Below are 21,404 nucleotides of genomic sequence, written 5' to 3'. Positions count from 1 at the left end.
GCATCAATACAGCATATCTTCATTGTACATATATGTGTGTTAAAATTAAATAACAATCGAGCACTAACATTGCAAATCTACATTGTACATAGAAGTATGCTTGTTTAAGATGTCAATTTAGCATGTGAAAATTGTACAGACATATTAAGTCAAAAACTGTGTATCGAAATGCGTACAATTTACATGTCTAACACGCATAAAACCTGTATTTAGAAAATTTTCAAAATAGAACTTTAATTTAGAAATCGTTATTACATTTGTTACATGTACCGTCATATCGACAGTAGCAAAATTAATTTAAATTGTAAAGGAAAAGCGACCACTCATCCGCGTCAGCTCAAGCACTCCACGGATAAGCGGTATACACATTTATCATAATAATAATCATAGTTATTCAAGTAAAATAGGCATGTCATTACAAGATATCACAATTTAGAATAAAATATATAATTAAAATCACATTGCAGCTTGTAAATAAAAAAAGAATATTTTTTATTAAGACTAAGAATAATAATAGATCTGACCTAATAAAAGGTTTTTTAATTCCATCATTGACATATATCACAGAGTATAAAAATCTAAAAACAGTCTGAAACACTGTAAAAAAAGGCAGATTTTACTATAATATGAGACAAAATGAGACAGACTATTTTAGTAAACGACGGTATTTATAAATAAATAGATCGCATAACAGGAGTGGCTTCTACTCTCAAATGCTTTCAAACACCACACACGTACACCCTTGGGTAACATCCACAGAATTAACTGTAGTACTATTTCAGTAACAAGCGGACCAATCTGAGCCGTAATCAGATTTCGAGATTAAGGTATAATCGGATTAGGATTAATGTACTAAGTCGCTGATTTATTCGTGTAACTGTGTACTACAGTACACATACCGTCATAAGTGTTTCCAAAATCGCAGTTCAGCGCTTATATAGGGCTTAATACTTCATGGATAACTACATTTTTAATAATGCTGTTATACACAGGTGCATGAGATGACAAAAACAAGACCCCCTGTCTTGAAAATCTAAACCGGAATACTACATGCACAAAAGAAAAGACAGCTGTCGGTGGGTTGTCATCCTTAAACGCTCGAATAGAACTACAAGCATATCAGTGTTCTAATAACGATAATACAACAAAGACAATTTCACGAAGTCTTGTCGTCGAAACGCCTTTTTTTAAAACTGTTGTATTTATATTGACTGTGAACTTGGTTGTCCATGATTGTACCGTGTCAGGTTTAACAGTGTTGCAAGCAATGCATCAACACAAATAGTTTCCGTATAAGAAGCAGTGGAGCATGTAACCACACGACGGTAAACATTTGTTCAAGTATGTGGCGGACACATTTGTACTTTTGAGACGACGGACACCTGTACAATGTAACAATCTACAGGAGACACCAGTAAAATATAACATTCGACAGGAGACACATGTAAAATATAACATTCGACAGGAGACACATGTAAAATATAACATTCGACATGAGATACCTGTACAATGTAACATTCGACATGAGACACGTGTACAATATAACATTCGACAGGAAATACCTTTACAATATAACTTTCGATAGGAAACACCTGTAACATATAACATTCGACAGGAGATACCTGTACAATATAACATTCGACAGGAGATACCTGTACAATATAACATTCGACATGAGACACGTGTACAATATAACATTCGACAGGACATATATTTATAATATAACTTTCGATAGGAAACACCTGTAAAATATAACATTCGACAGGACATACCTTTACAATATAACTTTTGACAGGAAACACCTGTACATTACAACATTCGACAGGACATACCTTTACAATATAACTTTCGATAGGAAACACCTGTAAAATATAACATTCGACAGGAGATACCTGTACAATATAACATTCGACAGGAGATACATGTACAATATAACATTCGACAGGAGATACCTGTACAATATAACATTTGATAGGAGACACATGTAAAATATAACATTCGACAGGAGACATCTGTATAATATAACATTCGACAGAAGACATCTGCACAATGAGACATTCGACATGAGACACATGTACGATGAGACATTCGACGAGCGACACCTGCCCAATGTAATTATGTGACGGTATGTACCTGTACAATATAACATTCGTCAGGAGACGCCTGTTCAATGTAACATTCAACGGGAGACACCTGTACATTGTAAACATGTAACAGAAGACACATCTACAACGTAAACAAGTTGCAGTTGACACATGAACAATTTAAACATGGCACAGTAAATACCTGTGCAATGTTAACATGGGACGGTATATACCTGTACAAGGTAAACATGTGACGGTATATACCTGTACAATGTAAACATGTAAAAGTAAACACCTGTACAGTGTAAATAAGTGCCGGTAGACACATGTACAATGTAAACAGGTGACGACAGATTCCTCAGTGTGATATTACGGTAAGCAACTGTACAACACATATTTAGTTGGATATTTTATTATTTTGAGTTTCGTATAAGCATAACAAAACCAGTGTATACACTGTACGTTTCTTTCTTTCAGATACACTGCACGACAGTCCCAGTCTCTGACGAACAAGGTAAGTGTTAATAATCTTAAGAGTGGGAAACCAAATCTAAAATATTGATAAATCAAACGATGAAGAACTTCTCGAATGTTACTATGAAACACACATTTTTGTGCAGTTCTTGACGTTTATATATATAAATATTTATTGACAGCATTGTGACGTCATATTTATCTTGAAGTCTGACACAATCATTTGATGATGTCACACAAAAGTAGTATATCTCGAATGCATACGCAAAATACTATAAGCACGTGAAGAATATGGTAGTATGATAAATACAGAATGTGGTGTTTCCACTTGTAAAATGTTTTGAAAGCTACTGGTGCTCGCGTGTGTGTGTGTAAACATGTGACGTTATAGACATGGGTCGGTAAACATATGTTAACATTAGACGATGGACCCATACAAAATGTAAAAAAATATCTTAAATCGGGAGTGGGTGCTTACTTGCCGCGGCCTGGAGCATTGTCGACATTCCGCAGTCATTATCCTTGAGTTTTTTCTTCAGCTCCTCCTCAACCTGTGAATTAATGGCCATTGTGTTAACCGTCATGTCTATATATACACGGACTGTTAGGTACTCTCCATGGGTATACAGTCCCTACATCGCACCGATTACCACCATTATCTCATGTGTTACACAGGGTATCTGACACTGGCACCTCTAACACGTATGCAGGGTTATGTTCAATTTTCACCTGTGTGTATAATACATACATCCTGTTCTGAGAACTACGTAAATGTACCACTAAAGTATGTTCACTGGACCGCGGATCATATCTCAAGTCCATCAGTCTGTGCGCGCGCTGTTTAAGTCGAATGTGGCCCTATAGAGACGTGCACCCGCGGTGTAATAACGTTGTCATCCCTTGACGGAAAAGTGTTGGACAGGGAAAGGTCGCGACTAAGCGGATAATTAATTTCCTGCTACGGCAATTCTCATCAGGGATTATACCTATGATTGGCCGCTTCGGGCAACAGGTAGCGTACCGTATATCTCTACTTGCCATCAATTTGAAATCTCCTTCATCAAGTGACTGCTACGGTATATTGTATGAGCATGCACTCTATTTCAATACAATGATTCCGTTTCCAGAATCGAAACAAATGAATAATAAATGAGAATTGATACATATGGATAGTTGCAAACGTTAAAGTATGAGAGTTATCCCCCCTGAGTCTTCGCTCTGCTGGCGAGAGACCCAAACACCCACCAACAACTAATTGACATCATTAATGACCATTCCCTCTATCAGCTTGTCAATATCCCAACTAGAAATGACAAAATGTTAGACCTTATTCTAACTAACCATCCCAATATCATCAACAACATCCGTACAATCCCACCCCTAGGCGAGGCCGACCATGATATCGTACTGTCAGAATTATCAACATCACTCAGACGTATCCATACCAAACCCCGTTAGATCCCGAAGTTTAATAAAGCTAACCGGGAAAACATCAATGACGACCTCAAGACCATCTATCAAACTCTAAAAGAAGCCTATGATACTGAAAACATACATGAAATATGGAGTACCTTTAAAACCAGTCTCTCAAAATCCATCTCTGAGAATATCCCCCAAAAATTATTAAAGGAAAATAAGAACTCCCCCTGGATCAAGGGTTGCTTATTGAAGAAAATAAAAAAGTATAAAAGGATGTACAAAACAACAAAAAAAACAAGGGAAAGACACCAAATGCAATGTTCTAAGGGCACTTAAATTAGAAATACAGAGGGAAACTCGATCAGCTTACTGGACATATATAGAAAATATGATATTAAACATCCCAGAGAGCGATCAACAAACCTCTACTCCTACATAAAATCACAAAAATCTGAAGGCCCTAACATACCACCACTACGAAATAATGGACAATTATACAATGAACCATCTGAAAAAGCGAATATACTGAACGGTCAATTCCAGAAGGCTTTCACACCTGGTACCGACACACCAATCCCAGACAAAGGCCCCAGTCCCCACCCTACCATGGATGACATTCATACAAGGCATTGAAAAATTACGTAACAACATCAATCCCTTCAAAGCCACTGGTCCCGATGAAATACATGGCAGAATTCTTAAATAATCTAAATCTTTTGTAGCACCAATTCTTCCCTACTCTTTGAAAAATCACTAACTTCGGGCACAGTACCTCATGATTTGAACCATGCTGATGTATGCCCTGTAACAAAAAAAGGTGATAAACAAAATCCTATAATCTATCGTCCCATCTCACTCACCTGTATTTTTTGTAAGCTCCTCGAAAATATTTTATGTAGTAACATTATGAAACATTTGGAAAACAACAAAATTTTACATGACTTACAACATGGATTTCGGCCAGCTCGATCATGTGAAACACAGCTAATTTCTGTCATCCAGGATCGTGCCTCCACACAGAACAACAACTTCCAGACTGATGTTATAATTTTGGACTTCGCTAAAGCATTTGACAAGGTTTCTCACCCCCACCTACTTTATAAACTAAAATTCTATGGTATACAGAACAACACACTTAACTGAATGTCTTCATTTATATCCAACAGAACACGGTCCGTAGTATTAAATGGTGAAAAATCATCTACAATCCCTGTAACTTCAGGTGCCCCAAGGGTACGGTCCTCGGACCTATCCTGTTTCTCATTTATATTAATGATCTTTCAGAATATATCAAATTCAGCACTCTACGCCTCTTCGCCGATGACAGCATAATTTATAAAACCATAAAAACACAAGATGATGTTGAGAAATTACAATCAGATCTGAGTGCCGCTAGAAAATTGGAAAAAGATTGGCTAATGAGTTTCCATCCTGATAAATGCACAGTACTAAAAGTTCTCAACAGACGTCAAAGTAAATTTACTTCAAATTATCAACTTCATGGTCACACTCTGGAAATTACTGATTCGGCAAAATACCTTGTCGTCACGTTACAAGCAAACCTAAACTTGAAAATAAATTCCTCCAAAGTAAAAAATCATGCCTATAAAATCCTTGTCCGTCCAAAACTTGACTACTGCTCACCTGTCTGGGGCCCACATAACAACAACCAAAGTAACCAAATTGAAAAAGTCCAACGACGCACTGCACGGTTTGTCTGCAGCAGATATCATAACACCAGCTCTGTAACTGAAATGATGGAAACACTACATTGGCCTCCCCTTTACACTGGCAGACTATACTTCAGACTGGTCATGTTTTACAAAATTTTGAATAATGTAGTAGCAATTTATCCAACAAACCTTTTAATACCAGCTGACAGTAGAACCAGATCCAGCCACCACACTCATCATGCCTTTAAACACATACAGACCACAAAAGATACGTATACATTTTCCTTCTATCCTCGACCCATCAGTCAATGGAATCATTTCCCTCATTCAGCCGTATCAACTGACACAGTGGAAGCATTCAAGTCTGCTATCCCTGTGTCATACCTGTCTTCAACATTCTAAATCTGTACCCTGTAAATAGTTTTATCTATATTTAATAAAAATCCAAAAAATAACCCTTATTCCCTTGTACATTTCCCAGCGCATAGCATGTAACCTTTAGTTTATGTGAAGGATTGCTATTATCCACAAGAAGAAGAAGAGTACCGTTGTTGTGGTTCGAACATCTGCACAATTGTGTCACCAATGCATGTTTACACACCGCTGGGTAGTATCAGACGCACTCTGTAGCGAGTAATGAAGAGGAGGAAATGGATGGTTTTTCGTATCAAATATTTATTAAATTCACAATTGCGGTTATTTGAGTAATCGTATTTATTGATGACATGACTAGATTTGGGTGTTTTATCCGGCATGCCGAATTTCATCTGATATTTTTTATCACTCCATTACAGGACATGCCAAGTACGGTTGATAGATTTGGTTCACCTGCATGTATACAATTATAATGTATCTAGTCCAAGATGCATACTCATTTAGGCGTGTGAATTAATTAGTCATCTAGACCTACGTTTGCAGTCATAAGGACATGTAGACCAACATACAACGTATGCAGTCATATCAACATCTAGTCCTACGTTTGTATTTAATGATTAACTTGAATATATTTTTAATGTTATGGAGATATAACACAAAAAGGGAGTGTAATTTAAATAAACTGTGAAGCAGTTTATGATGAGAGTACACTCCGGTTTTGTGTGTAATAGCTCCATAACATACAAAATATATTCAAGTTAATCCTTATGATATAATCTACTATACACAATCCCTGTGGAGATCCACTTTTATTGATGGACTCTATTCTCTTAGAAATTATTACGCCGCTGTATCAGCAAATCAAAAGCGACGTTACAAACGGCGACGTCAGTTTTTTACCGTTTTGGGCTGATAACATAAACTTTTAAGCCAATGAAAATGCTTGTTACAAGCAAGATTAAATTATAGTTATATAATAATTTATATCTGTAGGACCATTTATGCAGTTACATGCAGATAATCTTTCAGTCATACGTATGCTGTGATAATTTGGAGCTGGGTTTGTGAAGAGGGTTTTGAATATGCTACGACAACACTTTATCATTCAAAATAAGTTTTTTATTGTGACGAATACAGTAGTTCTGATGATGAAGAATAATAACCGCAGAACACGAGACATAGCTAAAGCAATTATCATAACAACAACCTCTTCCATTGGCATGTGGCAGTTAGGTATATTTAGACAAAGACAACTTCCGTGTATTTTCTATGTTTGGCATTTTTTAAATATTTCTTAACCTATTTTCAATACACACTTCCTGTACCAACTTTGTTCTGTTTATCAGACGCACAATGGAACAATAAACATATTATCGTTGTAGAGATTGTACCTTTGATGATGATGTCGCTATCATGTCTTCCTTGTGCATGAAAAAGCCCTATATTTTGATCAGTAAACAAAATCGGCTTAACGTTGAATTTAAATCTTTTTTGGCAGCAACCGTTCATAAAAGCAGTATGAGCAACAATAAACATGTTCGATGGCTGGCCGTAACGTAGATCAACGCAAAGGCTAATTAACAACGTACATAAAAAAACACTGGCACATAATGTCTATTTTTTACAGTTTTGAAGTAAATCTAAGGTAAATTGAATAAGACCGACATGAACAAAGGGTAAGTCTATCATAGAAACACCTCCAACACTCCTGTGATACCCTACATTGCAAATACCGTTATTTTCCAAAACGATACAAATATGTCATACAATTAGAGAGCAATTTCCACACATTAACAGATTATATTATAGCAAACCACACACGTTTTTTGTTAGTATAGCAGGGGAATATATCAATACATCAAACAGTAAACTTAAACAAGTACTGTAACTGTGAATACAAGACTGCAAATAGTATAGAAAACAAACTTCTGTGCCTTGTGTTATAGCAGTTATTGCAATGGACATCATGTCCAATTGGCTTGAAACAAAAATCAACAAGAATTTAATCAATGAATCTAACCTCAACATTTGCTATTGCACTGATCGAGACAACAGGCGATGCTGCATAGAGCTTCAAATCAACAAATGTAAAAGCAGTGAACCAAACATCAATATCAGTATGTATCAAAACAATGAATCCAACACAAACAAGTGTGTATGTAACTTACTTGATATTAACATGTGTATATGTAACTTACTTGATATTAACATGTGTATTTGTAACTTACTTGATATTAACAAGTGTATTTGTAACTAACTTGATCTTAACAAGTGTATTTATAACTTACTTGATATTAACAAGTGTATTTGTAGCTTACTTGATATTAACATGTGTATTTGTAATTTACTTGATATTAACATGTGTATTTGCAGCTTACTTGATATTAACATGTGTATTTGTAACTTACTTGATACTATCATGTGTGTAACTTACTTGATAGTATCAAGTGTATTTGTAACTTACTTGATATCAACATGTGTATTTGTAACTTACTTGATATTTACAAGTGTATTTGTAACTTACTTTATATTAACATGTGTATTTGTAACTTACTTGATATTTACAAGTGTATTTGTAACTTACTTGATATCAACATGTGTATTTGTAACTTACTTGATATTTACAAGTGTATTTGTAACTTACTTTATATTAACATGTGTATTTGTAACTTACATGATATTAACATGTGTATTTGTAACTTACATGATATTAACATGTGTATTTGTAACTTACTTGATACTATCATGTGTGTAACTTACTTGATAGTATCAAGTGTATTTGTAACTTACTTGATATAAACATGTGTATTTGTAATTTACTTGATATTAACATGTGTATTTGTAATTTACTTTATATTAACATGTGTATTTGTAACTTACTTGATATTAACAACTGTATTTGTAACTTACTTGATATTAACATGTGTATATGTAACTTACTTGATATTAACATGTGTATTTGTAGCTTACTTGATATTAACATGTGTATTTGTAACTTACTTGATACTATCATGTGTAATTGCATTAAATCAAACATCACCACGTGCAAGACCAATCAGGTATGATGACAATGTCAAAAATTCATATGAATGAAAGCAATTTGCCAAACAATCACAACGTGATATAGGAATGAACCAAATATAGAAAGCAAATGACCAAACATCTACACGTGATATAAAAATGAACCTTATACTGTATATGTCTCTGAAAGAGCCAAACCTTTTCATGAGCAATTGTAAGAAATCAAACTTTATCGATATTAAAAACGCAATGAACTTAACATAAATACTTGTCAAAACAATGAGACATACAGCAAGCAATAGGTGTCCCGCAAGTATACCTGACATCAGTGTGTGTAACATGCATTGTAATGTCATAATATCAACGTCAAGTATACCTGACATCAGTGTGTGTAACATGTATTTTAATGCCATAATATCAACGTCAATTATACCTGACATCAGTGTGTGTAACATGTATTGTAATGTCATAATATCAACGTCAATTGAAGCATGAACCTAACATTGACATGTGTTATTGAAGTGAACCAAAGAACAAGATACGTCATTGCAATGGAGTTTATTGAAATAGAACAATATCACAACCTTACATATCATTAGGCTCAATCACTAATGCTGATGTCTGCATAAGTCACTCAGGACACCGCGGTGACATCTGTTATGTTTGGATTTATTTGATAATATATAGATCCGTTTATCAGAGTACTAATGAATAGTGTTGTTACACATTTAAACCAAAGGGAGTAACCTCCCTTGGCTTTACTGATCGGAGTTACATCCCCTGTCTTCTTACAAATCTGAACGTATACGAGTTGTCATCGGGAAAAATAATCCCCAATCAATCCTCCTACAAGTTCTTTATTTGATACTGTTTTATTTTTATTGTCATGTACATATCTATGGATTTACAGTCTTCTGGTCTTCTTGGAGTTAGCAAGTCAAAACCGTCATGGCTTCGCCATCTCCTTTTGATCCAGGTGACATTTCGTCAGAGAGTGTTGGTAGTATAGACAATGGGCATATGGTTTACTTTTATCAGAGCGGTTTATACGTTGCCACCAGGAATTATAGGAGTTCACTATATATTTTTCATTTAATGACAGCTAGTCAAAATGGCGACTGATCACAGTCATTTTCGGATCTAGCTTGAACATTTTACAAATGACAGATTTTGATATATTTATCTATTTGAGGCGGCCCTAACAACCCAAATGTGGATGTTAACCTCTTGGTGACAAACCCATTGCTATAATCGCCAAACACAAAAGATAGGTGTCAGTTTTTGTTGACAATTTGTTGATGAATCGTGAAGAAATTGATAAAATAAAATGAATTATATTTTTGATTTTGTTATCTCTGATAATTTCTATTAGAAGTCCAAAAAATAAGTGAATATGGGTAGTGAATCTTAAGCGAAAACGACAAAACACGACTTATTTGAAAAAATTATGTAATCAATATAATTAATCAAACAGGCTTTTGTGCAAGTACAAATAGGTCATAACAAACCCAGATATATAAAACATGTCTTCTATTTGTTTGTATTCATTTACGACTCCCTGTCAGCTAAAGTCACATGACGAAGTTATCCAGATTTGATGGGACAACAACATGTATGACACGAGAATTTGCACAAAAATATAGCACCGAATCAACACCAGAATCCGGTATGACACGAGGATTTATACAAAAATAAAGCACCGAATCAATACCAGAATCCGGTATGACTCCATGAATTGTACATAAATAAAGCCCCGAATTAACACTAGACTCCGGTATCACACGATGATTTATACAGAAACATAGCATCGAATCAATACCAGAATACGGTATGAATTTGGGATTTGTACAAAAATAAAGCACCGAATCAATACCAGAATCCGGTATGACACCAGAATTTGTACAAAAATAAAGCCCCGAATTAACACTAGACTCCGGTATCACACGAGGATTTATACCGAAACATAGCACCGAATCAATACCAGAATCCGGTATGACACGGGGATTTGTACAAAAATAAAGCACCGAATCAAAACTAGAATCCGGTATGACACCAGGATTTGTACATAAATAAAGCCCCGAATTAACACTAGACTCCGGTATGACACAAGGATTTATACAGAAACATAGCAACGAATCAATACCAGAATCCAGTATGACACCAGGAATTGAAAAAGAAATAGCACCGAATCAATACCAGAATCCGGTATGACATGAGGAATCCGGTATGACACCGGGATTTGTACATAAATATAGCACCGAATCAATAACATAATCCGGTATGACACCAGGATTTGTACAAAAATAAAACACCGAATAAATACCAGAATCCGGTATGATACCAGAATTTGTACATAAATAGAGCCCCGAATCAACACTAGACTCCGATATGATACGAGGATTTGTACTAAAATATAGCACTGAATCAATACCAGAATCCGGTATGACACCAGGAATTGAACAAAAAGAAAGCACCGAGTCAACACCAGATTCCAGTATGACACGAGGATTTATACAGAAACATAGCACCGAATCAATACCAGAATCCGGTATGGCATGAGGATTTATACAGAAACATAGCACCGAATCAATACCAGAATTCAGTATGACACCAGGAATTGAACAAAAAGAAAGCACCGAGTCAACACCAGATTCCAGTATGACACGAGGCTTTATACAGAAACATAGCACCGAATCAATACCAGAATTCAGTATGACACCAGGAATTGAACAAAAATAAAGCACCGAGTCAACAAAAGCTTCCGGTATGACATGAGGAATCCGGTATGACACGAACATTTCTTGGTTGTAAGTTGATTGTTTTTTTTTGATAGACAAATATTTTGAAACCTCACATAATTTGTAAAAAAAGTCATTTACTAGCTTTACAGTAGAAGCTGAAGGAACCTCTAACTCTAAATGAGTTTAGAACGTGTGTGTTGTAGCCAGTCTTGTTAGGGACTGTAAACACAACACTGTTGATGTTTTTCAGTATAAAAAAAACCGAGATTGTTTAATACCATACCATACTCCAAGCCCATGGTGAAGACCTTTGCTCCATATTTGGGTGATTGGGGTCCCACTCGGTTATATGTCTCCATTTCTACGGTTTATGTAATATAATTCCACAGAACCTTCACTTATCACAAATGTACACTTAATTCCAGCGTTCTTTTTAGTTCCCACCCCTTGTAATATACATGATCCCTAACCAACACGAACACATATTGTACAGGACACATGGGTCTAACTGGGCCTTCTAGTCTAACATGCCGTTTTATAGTGTGTATACCCGCCATTACCGCTGTTCATCATGGTTTCACCACCTTTTTTCTATCTATAGATACAATGACAGTTTGAACTATTAATATTTAATGTCGAAATGACGAACCATTTGTGGAAGCGTTTTTCAATTGGATTTGTTGAACGAATCGTCACCCTATATGTGAAGTGCTCTATGACGGAGCGCGTGCACGGGCTAACCTCACACCATACCATTGATTTTTGGACCTGTCAGTAAAACAGCAACGCTGATGACAAACCAATCGTCTTCTTTATGGACGTAGCAATACTAACCCCATTTCTGAGGTATAAACCGGAGGATAGGAGTATCGATTTCTAGGTGTCGGATATGTGTGTTGGTAAAGTACATGGACTCCAATCCATAAAACAATGTAATACAATATCACTCCAAGTTTTCCAGTTTTGAGATTAATCGATTCGTTCATTCCTAAGATGTATTTACAACTTGTAATTTCAGACGTTAGAAAACCCTCTATGGAATAACAATCCTTGCCACGATCAGACTTTACAAGGAAATTGAAATACGATTGTTTATCGAGAAAGGATGTAAAACTACATAGTACATCAAATACGTTAATCATGACTACTCATGTTTAACTACGTTATTTAGTTGAATAATGCATTTTGACCAATTTTCTTTGTTTTATACATGAGTTACATCTTTGGAAAGGCTGTCTTTTAGAGCAGTAAGATCGAACTATAATAAGGCGTTGATAGTCGTAAAATGTAGCATGCAGATGGCACTGGAGGACTTCAAATGCACGAATAACTGCGAGTCAACAAAAACAAGAACACGGAAAACGTTGACTACAACCACTGTGGTGTGGGAAGTAAAGAATATAAATGTGTTTGTTCCATATCATCAGGAACAACTGAATCGGAAGACAAGATGTTGGTTTCCTAAATTTAAAGCAGTAGGTGACAAATATGACAAGTAGTACAGAAAGATAAGAAGAGGAAGAGATGGAAGTGACAAATTGACAACCAGGTTTCATGAACCGGACGAAACCTTCCTGAGAGGAAAATGACATGGGTTTCATTGTAGAGGATGGAGCTTTTCCAGGAATTACCCGTTATTCTGCATCAGTGACGACTGATGGAAGATCTATGCAGCAAACTATGACGAGGAAGGGGAATATTGTCAAACGTCTTGTCTAGGTACAAATAAGCTTTCTGATAGGGTTCATTGAAGGAACAAATAGAGGAATGACAACGTCTTATAGGTCACAGCAGACACCTTAAAGAGAAAAAAAGATTAAAACTAGTGAGAGAGCGGGACATTAAGGGAACAAAGTTATCAAACCAGGGAAGAGAGTCATGGGAAACATCTAAGTACCTGATCAATATAAGATAGGTCTCAAACAGGGATGTGAAAGTTGAACTGGACTTGTGTTTGAGCTTGTGGTTCCAGGATCCTTTGGAAACAACGCTGAGGTTAATATAGCACAACCAGTGAAATATATATATATATGGAAGTAATGTTTGCCGACAAGAAGTAAATATTTCGAAACGGTGACAGACTACAATCAAGAATGTCACAACAATATAAAATTCATTCTCCCGGTAAGAATCTTGCAGATTATTGAAATATTAAATTAGAGTCATCAAAAAAAGCAGAACGAATCTCATTGTAGAGATTGTAGTTTGGATGTCTCTCCAAGGTAATGCCTAGTAAACTGATATCGAGAGCTATTATTCCAGCCCTATCCAGAGTCAGCACACGTCTTCGATGGTCGCCCCTGCTGAATACTAATATAAGATTGTCCTATTATAACTAATCTTATTTTCGAACGAGCGATGGTACAAGATGACGTCTACGCCGGTATCGTATTGACACACTGACACACGCTATTTTCTCTTTCCCTTTGACACACTTGAGAGACAGCTAAGCCAGGACGAATAAATGATGGATGTGGTCTTTACAGAGACGTAGATTTCCCAAGGGGAGAGTCCTACATATGACAAAAACTTTTCGTATTCGTTGTATTTATTTCCGGACTCCTCGCCGACTATTGCTTACAAGACCAGTATATACTCAGAGACACTGGAACAATATAAATTAATAGACTTCTAGGGTAACACTACGTGCAAATTAAGCTAGCATTAAAACACTGTTTGTCAAGATGTTCATTTTGCTTTGTTGATGCCTCTCCATGTATGATTTGGATACACACTAAATACCATCAGAACGTGAACTTGCCATTGCCATAATATGATCAACTAACATTAATTAATGGCTATCTCCATTTCATCCTCAATGTGCATGTATCATATATAGAGGATCTGACTCGAGTGTTCATGTAATATTGAATTTATTGAACGAGTTTATTATTTTCATATGAAATCAATAAACGAGTTTGATAAATTCAATTTTACATGAACACGAGTGTTAGATTCTATTTATTATATAATTCGTCTCCTCTATATAAATTGTACCGATGGCTGACGAAAGGACACATTACATGCATTTTGTTTAGAGCTCGCTGCGCCACAAACAAAAATAGGTTCAGAAACTTATAATCATTTAAGTTTTCTTCATCAACCAATGTTTTAATAACTATCATAACAACATTAATAATATTTTTTTATACGACAACCATTCAACGAATTGGTGTTTACGAAAAAGCAGTGACGTCATATATTTGGCACAACGGCGCGTGCACTGTCAAGTTTAAGGTCATCACAATATACATACAGGGACTGCAGTGATTGTCACTCTCTGTAACACAAGCGCATTGTTTTTGGAGAGGGTTGTTTTTGAATGTGAACCTCGATGTTTCCGCCTGTCACTGAGCCAGAAAATATACTGTGGAATCCGCCATGAAACTGGAACACTGATGAAGTTGACCGGTTACACGTGTTCGCCATTGATTGTGTGTATTTCGGAGAAGTCCAAGTGGAAGTTGAACATGCAGGTGTTAAATTTGTGTGAAGCTGACACTCGTGTTTATATAATATTGAATTTATTAAATTCTTTTGTTAATTTTATCCTCCCAGTGCCCCTGCCTCTGCTATCATTGCAAACAGTAACTCGGTCAGACATTTTGTTTACAAACGTAGAAGTTGTAGTGCGTAGGAATATGACCTGTTTCTCACGGTGACAAGACTCATTTGCATGTTTATTGTACGTGTGCTATAACGTTTTTATTGAACGGCAATATTGCACGGAAATAGCCTGTATTATATAATAAATAGTGACATATCATGTAAACCCCAATGGATCAGTTATAATGATGTGTTTATAATGATGTTATGATATCTCATGTGTAATCTTAATGTATTTCTTGTAATGAAATCCTTTGCCAATGTATCACTTGGGATTATATTTCATGTAAACCTCATTTACACGTTTCAATTGTTTTGATTAAGTGAAGCTGTACAGCTTGTCGGTATCAAATATAGGTCTGTATATGTAACAATTTATCCGGCAATACCACCTTAACATTTAGTGACCTGCTCAGCTGGGAAATATTCCAAGATTTTTATTTGTATGTTATACTAGAAACCGTTATGACTATCAATGGTCTCCTCATATACCAGAATATTACAACACATACATTGTAGTACCAGACTTGTGTTATCGCAGAATAAACATGATTTCCACGGTAAAGCCAGTGTTTGCGAGGGCATAGCAATAACGGTCGCCTTGCTATAGCCGATTTTATCAAACGCTTGTACGGCGACAAATAGTTTGTGTAAGTGAATCCTTAAAATATTCATAGCACATCACATTACGGGATAATGGTGCAGGTCTGTGTTCTCCACTGGGTCGCCAGGCCTTAATATAGCGGCAGAACACAAATAACTCATCTCTACGAGGTTATGTATGGGGAAGAATCGATGCCGTCTGATGATATTTATTTACATAGCCGTTTAAAGCAAATTTGATATTAAATTATATCGGTTTTCTGCTTGCGTAGCCGTAAACGATCGAACAAGGATGTAAGGGAGGTAACTACGTATTCAAACATGTGCTTGATGGCGAATAGAGGTGCCAGTGTCAGTCTTTACGACTTAATCAATACTAAATGTCAATAGGCTTTTGTTGTTAAGTAAGATACACAGGAATGGCAGCAGTATCTAGGTTATAGAGGCTAGATGTATACCTAACACTTTAAATGTAATACGACACCAGCAATGTATTGATTCATGAGAAATATGCATTGTACTAGATTAAATCACGCTAAAGAGAAGCTCACTACCAATTTCCTATGCAAATCCTTGTTTACAAAAATATAACGAACGATTTGAAAATTGAATTAGCATTTTACCTTTTTTTACAATACATCAAGTTAAAATTAAGTTACTACAAACAAATATGTTTGAAAATATTAAAAATGATCATTTTTACATAAATATATAAAATATTGTACAAGCAACCTACATAATAGGATAAACTAAATATCTCGTTTAAATACAGCAGAATAGCCCCAGATGAACCATAAATAAATACATGGGGATCAGAAGATTAAGTATACAACCTCAAAGGAGGGGAGGATATCCATAATCCTGGACAGGTCCATCCTGTCGTCCTGGTCACCGAATCAGGTCCACATGTAACACAACCACCGAGGTGCCAGCTCTACACAGCACGGTTAAATACACAATTACGGCGGTTGTCCATCGAACGTTTCAGCGAAAATCACCAACCATCCATTACCTACTTCCTTCACATTAGGAGACATGCTTTAGGGAATTTCCAAGAAAGAACATGTGTTGTGCGATATGTTTCAATATCCGCGTAACCATGGGAACATAACAGCATTTTAAAACCGTAAAACACACATATTCTAACAATATCCAAAGGCTAGCTATGGTAGATTCACCGTAGGCTTGGTACAGAGACCAGTGTCTTCTATGACTTGTCACGCTTGGGGAGTAGTGTCAGCGCTCGCATGATTAAACATGGCTGGCGAATCAATAGAATTTTCATTAAAACAGTGCCAGAAAGCACAGCACCGAGGACAGGTGTACATTGCACCAATGGTGGGCTATACACGCACGCCACGGAAGCACACAGTTTCGATTGTTTTCAATTTACCCTGCGACTCCATCGCTCATTGTGGGAGCATTTTTTTGTCTTCTGATTGCTCTTTGTGTCTGCGATATATCCACGACAGGGATTGGGGAAAGGAACTCCCCTGACAATGGGAGATGATTTAGCGACAAAGATTCTCACGGCAGTTCCAAACTTCAATGGTATAAATAAGGTATATCGTATTCTGCTATGACCTAAAATTCCAACTGCTTACCATGGCAATTAAGGTATATGATTGACACTGTGAGCTCTGACGGTGACTAAAACAACACGTGCAGCATTAAACTCTAAACATTTTGTATAATGTGTATGCCATTGACACAGGGAGCACTGCTGCTGACAAAAACTTCTACATCAACAACAAATCTAGTACAGTATGGAACAGGTTACGCCTTTGACACTAGGAGCTCTGCTGGAGACGCCAAAAAGACTTGTTTAACATGTACGCCCTTGATACAAAGTCTTCGTTACACATGGAGTTCTGTCTGTAATCAAAAGTATCAACGGCAACATCAAACCCTAAATGGTTCGAATAGGTTAAAACAGTACATCCCTGGCACATGAATACCAGCTATGGCCGACTAATCAACCCAGAGTCGCCCCGAACACTGCGGTAGGACGATATCTTTTCAACAAAATGAATTGTACACGTATATAGTGCTCCCTAGTCGTGGGTAAAGCGTGCATGATTGCCTATGTAAATTGTATTCCTAGAAAACATATAACCAATGTCCATATACTTTATAGCTGGGTTTCAGTTGCATTGATATACGCCAATTATACAATGGAAATAATGTAATAGCATAATAGAACGTAATCAATACGACTCCCATTTCTCAATAAAACAGAACACAATAAACTCGCCATTACGTCAGTAAATTGATTCTAGAGAACAAAATGATCAGCCCAATCATATCCAACTAACCCTTTCATAAATATTCAAAACCAAACACATCTCAACACATCTCAACATACGTCTACTCCACGAAACTCGACTATACATTTATAACTCACACCACATCTCAACATACGTATACAGAATACCTATACACTCTACCATACATATACAACGCCCAACATATCTCAACATATGTATACAGCATACCGCTACACTCTACCATACATATACAACGCCTAACACATCCCAACATACGTATACAGCATACCGATACACTCTACCATACATATACAACGCACAACACATCTCAACATACGTATACAGCATACCGCTACACTCTACCGTACATATACCACGCACAACACATCTCAACATACGTATACAGCATACCGATACACTCTACCATACATATACAACGCCTAACACATCCCAACATACGTATACAGCATACCGCTACACTCTACCATACATATACAACGCCTAACACATCCCAACATACGTATACAGCATACCGATACACTCTACCATACATATACAACGCCTAACACATCCCAACATACGTATACAGCATACCGATACACTCTACCATACATATACAACGCCTAACACATCCCAACATACGTATACAGCATACCGATACACTCTACCATACATATACAACGCCTAACACATCCCAACATACGTATACAGCATACCGATACACTCTACCATACATATACAACGCCTAACACATCCCAACATACGTATACAGCATACCGATACACTCTACCATACATATACAACGCCTAACACATCCCAACATACGTATACAGCATACCGATACACTCTACCATACATATACAACGCCTAACACATCCCAACATACGTATACAGCATACCGATACACTCTACCATACATATACAACGCCTAACACATCCCAACATACGTATACAGCATACCGATACACTCTACCATACATATACAACGCCTAACACATCCCAACATACGTATACAGCATACCGATACACTCTACCATACATATACAACGCCTAACACATCCCAACATACGTATACAGCATACCGATACACTCTACCATACATATACAACGCCTAACACATCCCAACATACGTATACAGCATACCGATACACTCTACCATACATATACAACGCCTAACACATCCCAACATACGTATACAGCATACCGATACACTCTACCATACATATACAACGCCTAACACATCCCAACATACGTATACAGCATACCGATACACTCTACCATACATATACAACGCCTAACACATCCCAACATACGTATACAGCATACCGATACACTCTACCATACATATACAACGCCTAACACATCCCAACATACGTATACAGCATACCGATACACTCTACCATACATATACAACGCCTAACACATCCCAACATACGTATACAGCATACCGATACACTCTACCATACATATACAACGCCTAACACATCCCAACATACGTATACAGCATACCGATACACTCTACCATACATATACAACGCCTAACACATCCCAACATACGTATACAGCATACCGATACACTCTACCATACATATACAACGCCTAACACATCCCAACATACGTATACAGCATACCGATACACTCTACCATACATATACAACGCCTAACACATCCCAACATACGTATACAGCATACCGATACACTCTACCATACATATACAACGCCTAACACATCCCAACATACGTATACAGCATACCGATACACTCTACCGTACATATACCACGCACAACACATCCCAACATACGTATACAGCATACCGATACACTCTACCATACATATACAACGCCTAACACATCCCAACATACGTATACAGCATACCGATACACTCTACCATACATATACAACGCCTAACACATCCCAACATACGTATACAGCATACCGATACACTCTACCATACATATACAACGCCTAACACATCCCAACATACGTATACAGCATACCGATACACTCTACCATACATATACAACGCCTAACACATCCCAACATACGTATACAGCATACCGATACACTCTACCATACATATACAACGCCTAACACATCCCAACATACGTATACAGCATACCGATACACTCTACCATACATATACAACGCCTAACACATCCCAACATACGTATACAGCATACCGATACACTCTACCATACATATACAACGCCTAACACATCCCAACATACGTATACAGCATACCGATACACTCTACCATACATATACAACGCACAACACATCTCAACATATGTATACAGCATACCGATACACTCTACCATACATATACAACGCCCAACACATCTCAACATACGTATACAGCATACCGATACACTCTACCATACATATACAACGCACAACACATCTCAACATATGTATACAGCATACCGCTACACTCTACCATACATATACAACGCCCAACATATCTCAGCATACGTATACAGCATACCAACAAATCCTACCATGCATATACAACGCCAAATACATCTCAACATACGTATACAGCATACCAACAAACCCTACCATACATATACAACGCCCAACACATCCCAACATACATATACAGCATACCAACAAATCCTACCATGCATATACAACGCCCAACACATCTCAACATACGTATACAGCATACCAACAAACACTACCATACATATACAACGCCCAACACATCCCAACATACATCTACAGCATACCAACAAATCCTACCATGCATATACAACGCCCTACACATCTCAACATACATATACAGCATGCCAGCAAACTCTACCATACATATACAACGCCCAGCACATCTCAACATACATATACAGCATACCAGCAAACTCTACCATACATATACAACGCCCAACACATCACAACATACGTATAAAGCATACCAACAAACTCTACCATACATATACAACGCACAACACATCTCAACATACGTATACAGCATACCAACAAATCCTACCATGCATATACAACGCCCAACACATCTCAACATACGTATACAGCATACCGATACACTCCACCATACATATACAACGCACAACACATCTCAGCATACGTATACAGCATACCGACACACCCTTCCATACATATACAACGCACAACACAACTCAACAT

The 21,404-nt window shown here is 36.8% G+C and overlaps 1 protein-coding gene across 2 annotated transcripts in view; it reads right to left on the bottom strand.

Moving 5' to 3' along the window:
- Positions 1–17,949, bottom strand: part of LOC110445563 (ankyrin repeat and death domain-containing protein 1A-like) — a 54,692-nt gene extending 36,743 nt beyond the window's left edge. Inside the window, exons 1-2 of one of the 2 annotated variants that reach the window (XM_021490227.1) lie at positions 16,830–17,949; positions 3,037–3,109 (exon numbers count right to left, since the gene is read on the bottom strand). In XM_021490227.1, coding sequence (XP_021345902.1) covers positions 3,037–3,109; positions 16,830–16,871 — 115 coding nt within the window. In that variant the 5' untranslated portion in view covers positions 16,872–17,949. The remainder of the gene's footprint in view (positions 1–3,036; positions 3,110–16,829) is intronic. The other variant, XM_021490226.1, reaches the window with a different exon arrangement.
- Positions 17,950–21,404: the final 3,455 nt, after the last annotated feature.

The sequence above is a fragment of the Mizuhopecten yessoensis genome, unplaced genomic scaffold, assembly GCF_002113885.1.
Source record: "Mizuhopecten yessoensis strain PY_sf001 unplaced genomic scaffold, ASM211388v2 scaffold2329, whole genome shotgun sequence".
In the NCBI taxonomy this organism is placed as follows: Eukaryota; Metazoa; Mollusca; class Bivalvia; order Pectinida; family Pectinidae; genus Mizuhopecten; species Mizuhopecten yessoensis.
This window is presented reverse-complemented; position numbering and strand designations above follow the sequence as displayed.